Source organism: Callorhinus ursinus, unplaced genomic scaffold, assembly GCF_003265705.2.
Source record: "Callorhinus ursinus isolate GAN/ISIS: 27379988/994484 unplaced genomic scaffold, GSC_fseal_2.0 scaffold12, whole genome shotgun sequence".
Taxonomy (NCBI): Eukaryota; Metazoa; Chordata; class Mammalia; order Carnivora; family Otariidae; genus Callorhinus; species Callorhinus ursinus.
Window position 1 is genome coordinate 51,963,496 of NW_027397074.1, and position 9,059 is coordinate 51,972,554.

General features: G+C 35.9%; 1 protein-coding gene across 1 annotated transcript; it reads right to left on the reverse strand.

Moving 5' to 3' along the window:
* Positions 1-1,161: 1,161 nt before the first annotated feature.
* LOC112825260 (thymosin beta-10-like) lies at positions 1,162-1,585 on the reverse strand. Its single transcript, XM_073898593.1, has one exon. The coding sequence runs from the start codon at positions 1,539-1,541 to the stop codon at positions 1,410-1,412; it is 132 nt and encodes a 43-aa protein (XP_073754694.1). The 5' UTR covers positions 1,542-1,585; the 3' UTR covers positions 1,162-1,409.
* Between the last annotated feature and the right edge of the window lie 7,474 nt (positions 1,586-9,059).

Sequence of the window (9,059 nt, forward strand, 5' to 3'; positions counted from 1 at the left end):
TAACTACAGTTTTTGCTGCTTTCATAAACAAGGATCAAATGCAGAATTTCCTCTTGAAAGAAACTGAACAGTCTACACAGAAATGGTGCCACAATAGATACAAAGAAATGAGAGATGTCAAATCTGAACTGAAATTCTGATTGGTGAGATTAAACACATTCTCTGGGTCACTACTATAAATGCAAGACTATATACAACTCACTTTATTCTCTGAAGTGGTGGAGAACTACATGAACAAGCTTGAATGTTGTTAGTTCACAGTTGCCATTTGTACTTGAATCAAGTTTTTCCTTTCATTGAGGTGGACTAAAATTGCTTTATATTTTCTAAGAAGTTTATTTTTCCTTAACATCAACTATCCCTCCTTACTTAATGCAAACCTAAATGTATCTACAGGTTTTTAGAAGCTTGGAGATGCTTGAAGACAGCAAAAATATATATTGGAACAAGCTTTGTATGAAGTACAAAGAGCCATGTATTGATTAGTTTTGGGTGGCATTCATGATTAATTTTTTTTTAAAGATTTTATTTATTTATTCATTAGAGAAAGAGAGAGAGCAAGCACAAGCAGGGAGAGTGGCAGGCCAGAGGAAGAAGCAGGCTCCTGGGACTTGGTCCCAGGACCTGGGATCATGACCTGACTGAAGGCAGATGCTTAACCGACTGAGCTACCCAGGCGTGCCAACATTCATGATTAATTTTCAACCATGATTAACACTTGCAGTCAGAACTGTATTATTTTATTTTAAAAAGTCCCAATTTGATTATATAGAACATTTTTTTAAAGATTTTATTTATTTGAGAAAGAGAGCACAAGCAGAGAGAGGGGCAGGGGGAGAGGAAAAAGCAGACTCCTTGCTGAGCAGGGAGCCTCCTCTGGGCTTGATCCCAGGACCCCGGGATCATGACCAGAGCTGAAGGCAGACGTTTAACTGACTGAGCCACCCAGGCGCCCCACATAGAACATTTTAACAAATTTTTAATTTTAATTGCTTTTCAATATATAAGTTATAAATGTATTATCTGAATATATGAATGATTTGAATTGTCACTGATTAATATTTTGTGATTACCTACCCCTTCAAACAGTAAATGGGAATAGTGGGGGAAAAAGATCCTATCGCCATAAAAGTTTTGTTTTTTTTTTTTTTTTTTGCCACTTTGTTAATTTTTTTTTTATTAAACATAAAGATAATTTGCTATAATATCCCAGGGCAAACCGGAGAATTTGGCAGTCCGATTGGGGGGGGGGGTCCCCTCGGAGACCCGCAGGCTGGTGGCGTCAGCACGGAGTGCCCGGGTTCACAGTGCAGCTTGTCCCTCGTGTCCATCTTGCAGGTGGCTCTTCTTCCTCCACATCACGACTGGGGTGCCTTGAAGATGATGGGGGTGGGGAATCCTCTAGGTTCTTAGGAGATTTCACTCTGCATCTCCTGCTCATTGGTCTCTTTGGTCGGCAGGGTATTCTTCTTCGTCTCCGTTTTCTTCAGCTTGGCCTTATCGAAGCTGGCGATTTCCCCCATGTCCGGCTTGTCTGTCATTTTCTTAAAGTGATCCGTGGAGTTCTGCTCCGAGCCCAGTACCGGGTGCTTCCGCTCGTGTTGATGCAGCAAGAGACACCGCCATAAAAGTTTTAATAAATACTTGTTTTTTAAGTTTATAAGTATACTGTTTTAGTGCTTATGAATTCTTTAAGTATGGATGTCCTTAATATGATTTTGAAAGGATAGGTTTCTGAGTTTTTAAATTATCTTCTTATCTTCTTTCTTTGGCAGATAAGAAGCTGGAAAGAGGAGGCAAAGATGGGAGAAAAAAGATCACCAAAAAGCACTCATAATGATTTTCATATTAACAGGAGATCTTGTAGTCAATCAAATAATTGATAATATAATAGGTACATGATATAATTTGTAAATAAGGACCCACATACACACTCACACATATACTTTTCTCCTAATCTGTAATAGAATTCAAATTTAATATAAACCAAACAAGAATGGCATTAAATTCTCAGACTTCAGCTAATAAGAAATAATAGTTTGTAAGAAAAGAGGGTTATATCTAATAGCTTGGATCATAGGAAGAAGTTCCTAAAGACGATTGTAGAATTCTGGACCAATCACACGCATACACACAAAATGCTGAAATACGCTTTATTTGAAAATGAATCCTTACCAATTGCTACTGGGTCAGTGCCACTGTATCAAAGCATTGTGAGGCCACAAAATTAAGCACCAGAAATAGGTTTCATAGCAAGGAGCAGTAAAAATAGAGTAGATAAATATAAGTAAAATATAATAATTCAACACTGAGTTTTAAAAAGTTTTGGGATGCCTGAGTGGCTCAGTAGATTAAGCATCTGCCTTAGGCTCAAGTCATGATCCCTTGCTCAGCCGGGAGCCTCCTCCTCCCTCTGCCTGCCTGGCTCCCCCTGCTTGTGCGTGCACTCACTGCCTCTCTCTGACAAATAAATAAAATCATTAAAAAAAAAGTTTTAGTTGGAGACATATAGTTTACAGGAGCTCCTGGAAGAAAAATAGTGCTTCCTTTGTGAAGGATCCTATGAATTTTCTTTGAAAAATCTGTGCGAATGTTTTGGTGATGGGGGCAGGGCAGAGAGCAAAGACCGCCAGAGATCTTTGAAAGTGTTTGGGTGAAGGCCCCACATGCTCTGCTGGGGAGGACATTTTGCAAGCGAAGTGCATTCCAGAGAGGGTGCTAGCTAGCCCCAAAGGCTTTTGGTTCAGAGATGCTGTTGTTCTTCAGGTTGCTGGTGCTCTTCTGCTCGTGGTCTTTCAGAAAGTAGCTCTTTGTGGAATGCAGGTCCTACATTCATATAATGAGTTTGGACCAGGAGGGATATTGCCATTGCATTTTCCAAATTTTTCAAAATCAGTTTTATGGTCTATAATTTGGACACAATATAATTCAAAAATTTGTGAAAGTTTAAGAACATATGCATCACTCCTTCAAGTTAAATGTACCACTTACAATTCATTCCCCCCCCCCACCCACAGAACCAGTTTACGCCTAATCTGCTTATTCTGTCATTACAATTTTGGCTTGTCTAGAATTTCATATAATTAGAATCATTATATATGCTTTTTGGTGAGTCTGACTTTTTCTCACTTAGCATAATGCTCTTAAGGTTTATCCTTATAAATACTCATGTATTGTGTGTATAACAGTGGTTAGTTTCAGTAGTTTCTTTCATTGCTTTGATTCCTTTTTGATTGATTCTGTTGAATGGATATTTCACCATTGTTTACCCACTCACCAGTTCATAAGGCCTTCGGACAGTTTTCAGTTTTATCCTATTATGAATAAAGCTGCTGTGATCATTCAAGTATAATTTTTTTGTATAGACAGATGTTTTATTTTTCCAAAGAGTGAAATAGCTAGGTTGTATGTTAAGGCCTGTTTAACTTTATAAGACACTGCCAAACTGCTTTCCAACATGGCTATAGTGCATTCCTGCCAGCAAAGTATGAGAGTTGCAGTTGCTGCACATTCTTGCCAAAACTTGGTATTTTAGTTCTTTTTAATTTTAACCATTCTAAATTTAGAATGGTTACCACTTTAGTGGTAACTCTTTTTTTTTTTTTAATTTTCATTTCTCTGATGACTGATGATGTGGGACATATTTTCATGCGCTTATTTGCCATTTGTAAATATTCCTTGGTAAAGCATCCATTCACATATTTGCCCAGTTTAAAATAGTTTTAGATTTTACATGTACAAGTCTCTGATCCATTTTGGGTTAATGTTAGCATATGTTGAGGGTTAAGAGGCTAGATTTATCTTTTTGTCTGTGATTATGCAATTGTCTCAGCATCATTTGTTGAATAGACAATTCTTTATTTATTGAATTACCCTGGTGTCTGTTAAAAATCAACTGACCGTGAATTTAAGAGCTTTTTTCTGGATTCTCAGTTCTCTTCTATTGATCCTGTGTGTTTCTTCTTTTGTTAAAAACCACACTTTTTGATTATAATAGCTTTATACTAATTCTGAAATTGGGAAGTATATGTCCTAGATTTTTGTTTCAATATTATTTTGGCTATTCCAGTTTATTTGTCTTTCTAATAAGCATTTTAGAGTCAGTTGGCCGATTTATGTAAAACCCCCGCTATGATTTTGGAAAGGATTGCAATAAATCTGTATATTAAATTGGGGAGAATTGCCATTTTAATTTATTTTTCCATTCAAGTGATACTCTTTTTTGGTCTTTTAGCAATTTTCTTAAAATATTTTATAGTTTTCAGTGTATAGCCCTTTCACATATTTTAAGATTATCTCTAAGTAGTATGGTATTTTTTCTTTTCAATTCCCAATTTTATGGTTAGTATATAGAAAAAAGTTAATTTTTGCATACCAACCTTGAATATTTGACCTCCCTAAACTTACTCATTACTTCTAATAGCTTTTTTTGCACATTCCTTATAATTTACTTTGGGTGTGGTCATGTTATCTGTGAATGAAGACAGTTTTATTCCTTCCTTTCCAATATTTTATGATAATCTCTTCCATTTTTTTTTTCTTATTGCAGTGGCTAGGACCTCTATTATTAAGATGAATAGAAGTAGTAAGAGCAGATATCTTCACCTTGTTCCTGAAGTTACAGGTAAGCATTCAATGTTTCAACATTAAATATAATGTTAGCATTGTTTTTTTCAAAGATGTTCTTGATTGGGTAGAGGAAGTTCCCTTTATTATTAGAGTGATGAGAAATTTTTAAAACCAGGAATGGATGTTGGATTTTGGTCAATACTTTTTCTACAATTATTGAGATGGTCGTGTTTTTCTTTTCCTTTTCTTTTTCTTTTTTTTAATTTTCCAGTCTGAAAACACAGTGAATTACATTCACTGCTCTTTGAATGTTGTATTAACCTGTGTTCCTGAGATAAATCTGATTTGGTCATGGTGCATATTATTAACATATGATTAAATTTAATTTGCCAACATTTGCTTATGAAATATTATGTCTATGTTCATGAGGGATATCTGTCTGTATTTTTCTTTTAATGTAATGTCTTTTGCTGGCTTTCATATAAATGTAGTGCAGACTTAAAAAATGAAAGGGAAATCTTTGTTATTTTCTGAAAGAATATGGGTAGAGTCTAGTTGTATGGTTTTGCTTTTTAACATTTTTTGTGACCTCTTTATTTTGTTTGTCTTGCTTTAATAATATTCTTTTCTGCCTCTTTTCCACTTTCATTTCGGTAGGAACTGCCCCATCCTTGATTTTCAGTTCGGTCTTCCTCCCTTAGGTAACTGAACATCCTTAAATGAGTTGCATTTTTAATTTGTTGGCTCATAATTTGGGGATTTTTTGGAATCCATGAAGTTCGGCTTTTTGGCATCCCTCCCTTAGCAGGATACCAGTATATAGTGGAAAGCAAAGCAGTTTCTCCTCTTTTGGACTGAAGCCAGTGAACTGGAAGTCCAGTCCCTCTATGGTCTCCCTGAGAGGCAAGAAGCAGTTGGCTCCACTGCAGGGTCTGGGAGCTGTTCAGCTCACCGGAGCAGCTTCTCTCTACATCCATAGCAGGCAGGCAAATGCAGACTCCTACCTTCTCAAAGAATTCCCGGGGTGGGGTCAGTGTTGTTGGTTTGTTCATCTAGGCAGTGAGGAATAGCACGTACTCTGTAGCTGCTCATTTATTCAGTCATTCATAGATACTTAGTAAATGTCTGCTATATATCAGACAGTATTCCTAGCACATGGAATATAAGCGAAATAAACAGAAAAAGATTTCCTAATGCATGAGGTATTTTTATCATGGCTTAAGGGTGATAAAACATAAGTATAAAAGTGATATCAGAAGAAGAAAAATTAAAGAGGGTAAGGGAAACCTCAAATGCTAGGAAGAGAGAGAGAGTTTGGTGTATTAAATAGGGCAGTTAGAGTTCTCCTTGAAAAGGAGATATGTGAGAAAGAACTTGAAGGAATTGAGAGATTAAGCCAAGTGACCTTCTAGGGAGGAACATTCCAGGGGTGGGAACAGCAGAAGGCACATGGCCTCCCTGGCACCAAGGCCAAGGAAGTGCAGCCTCTGCCTTCCTAGAGATGTAGGCTGTGACATCATCTCTGGGTTGGTTGTTCTCTTATTCCCTAGAGGCAACTAGGAAAAAGAGGGGGTCACAAGTGTATACAGAAGCTGCCTCAGCTTCTCAGAACTCTTCTACAAAATGTTTTGGAAGCACTGTCCAAGAACAGATACTAGGATTTCTAGCCCAGTGTGGCACTTAAACATTCTAAAATGAGACACAGAGAAAACCAATTAATCTGTCACTGAGAGAGGTTATTGTATATCATTTTATGGTAGGGCAGTCCTGATGACAAATAGTAAAATATAAGAAAAATGATTAGTATTTGATTTGTTGCAAAAACACCTAAGCAGAATAGATCCTGTTTTTTAACTGTAAATTGGCCAAGCAGAATCTCTTATCTAAATGCAAAAATGCATTATTTATGATTGGCTTTCATCTATTTAAAGATTTCAAAATTTAGGTTTCTGCAGTATCCTTAGAATCCATCAAGAACACTAGGAAGTAAGATAAACCTGAAGGCAGTATCATTTATGAAAGAAATATAACATTGGGACTTTGAATATTAAACAATTTGTATACCTGGCATTTTGTTTATCAAAAGTACATTCCTCTAGACTTTTTTCTTAGGACTGATTAGTATCACAATTTAGTACTAGTGGATTTTTTTTTTCTCTTTTGGTAACAAGCTAGAATAATTTGTGAATCTTTCAAATTCAGAATAGGGAATAAAAATTAGATTGCATCATGAAAAATGCAGTAGTTGGTTTGACAGCTGTTTTAAAGGTAAACCTATATTTTTCAATAATTTTTTATACCTTTATATATTAAGCATAATTTTTCTTTTTTGAGTTTTAAATATAAAGGTGTTCATAAATTCATGTACATTATATGAATTATGCACATGTATATATTCTTCTTTCTTTATTTTTTTTACAATTTCAGAAATTCAAACTCAGATCACCATATTTATAAAGTTACTGAGTATACTTCATTCCTAGGCTTACTTCGGTTCTCGATTATAAACATTTAAATGTGCATACCTGTATCTCCAGGATGAGAGTTTTCATATTTAGAAGAGGAATTGTGTTAGGCTTTTTGTATCATATGGTAGAAAAGTTAATCATTTTGTGTGGACCTGGGCATATTTATTGTTTACCAACGATTTAGAGGAGTGTACGTGTGTGTATATTACTCAAGTTCTTGTTGAACCAATTAAAAAGGATTTAGAATTCTGACTCAGCCTGCCAGTAAATATTTATTTACACAAAATCCCAAGAATCATGACAGTTTCATTTTTAGAAACTGAATTAAAACTGTTTTGCATAAACGACTAATTGAATTAAAGTAAGTAGACATAAAAAATGGCACAAAGGTCAATAGAAGTGAGAAGCAAAACTTTTTTAAAACTACAGTTTAGTGAGAAAATAGCAACTCCAAAATTTAAAAAAAAATACAATTTTTTGAGTCCTGACACTCTTGTATTAGTTTGTTAGGGCTGCTGTAAAAAAGAACCACAAATGGGTGGCTTACACAACAGAAATTTCATGTCTAACAGTTCTAAAGGCTAGAAGTCTGGAAGGAAAATGTTACTAGCAGGGTTGATTCTTTTTGAGAGTTGTTTGTTAACAAGGAAAGGATCTGTTCCAGGCCTTTTTGCTTGGCTTGTAGATGGCTCTCTTCTCCCTGTGTCTCTTCACATTGTCTTCCCTCCGTGCCCATTTGTATCTATAGTGTCCACATTTACCCCTTTGTGTAAGGACATCAGTCCTGTTGACTTAGGGCCCACCCCAATGGCCTCATTTTAACTTGATCACCTCTGCATCCAAATAAGGTCACATTCTGCAGTATGGAGGGTTAGGACTGCAGCATATCTTTTTTTGAGGGGGATACAATTTAAGACATAATGACTTGTCTTAGGAAATTAAAATAAAACATTGACACATTAATATTGTTTGCCATTACAAAATGCAAAAACCCTTAAGTTAGCTATTAGCTTGATGTTGTACTTTACATTAATTTTGATACTAGCAGAGGTTTCCTCTCACGTAAAGCTAACTACCTTTGTCTAGTTGGTTCCTTTGTTTCTCTGTCACAGTCTCACTGTACACATCATCTACGCTCGCTTAGAGTGGAGACAGAAGGTATATGATTAGACTGGGAAAATCCACTCGAATAATTAGAAAAGATTATGTCAAATAACTCTTTCTGCCTCATGGGCACAGGGAACAGTTGTCTCCCTGTTTGAACACAGTGCCAGGCTTTGCATATTTCTGAAGTTTGCTTAAGCTTAGTCTTTCAAGGGGAATTAGTAGCTGCAAAATTTGTAAATTAAAAATCAGAAGATCATTTTCTTTTTCTGTTGGCATTTGTCTTTCTCACTGTTATAAGAAAATAATGTGTTTTCATTTACTTTATGGTATTTTACTAATGCAGATCTAAACACAAAAATGCAAATTACATTATTTTCAGAAGGTCTCATTCTTATTTTGCTTTTAGCCTCTATTTCTTGAGTAAGTTTTATGAAGGTGGCCTTACTGTTCCCTTCTGTGTGACTAAACTTTAGACTGGTTTCTTCCTGACTTAAAGCCCTTGACCTCCTTTTTCTTAGGTACTTTACTTTATAAAACTTGTAATTATAAGTCTTTCTCTGCACTATTGAGATGTAAATCTTCTACAGCCCAGGAACTTGTTTCCATCCTTTTGCAATGTAATCCTTAAGAAAATAGAGCTTCTGTCTTCTGGTCTCTGTGTGAGGGTAGGAGCTCAGCTTCTGCAAGTGACAAGTAGGAAACACAGACAGCCTAATGACATTGAACAAACCTTGCCCCCTTCTAGTACTTTTCCATTCTCTTACCCCAGCTTTTAAAAATCCTTCTGCCTTTTTTTTCAGGACATTTGAGTTCGAGCTCTCTCCCCTATTGCAACAGTCTTGAATAAAAGCTTCCTTGCCATTTTTAGCAAGTGTCTGGTGGAACTTTTCTCTTTCACAGTTTTGCCTGGTCCTT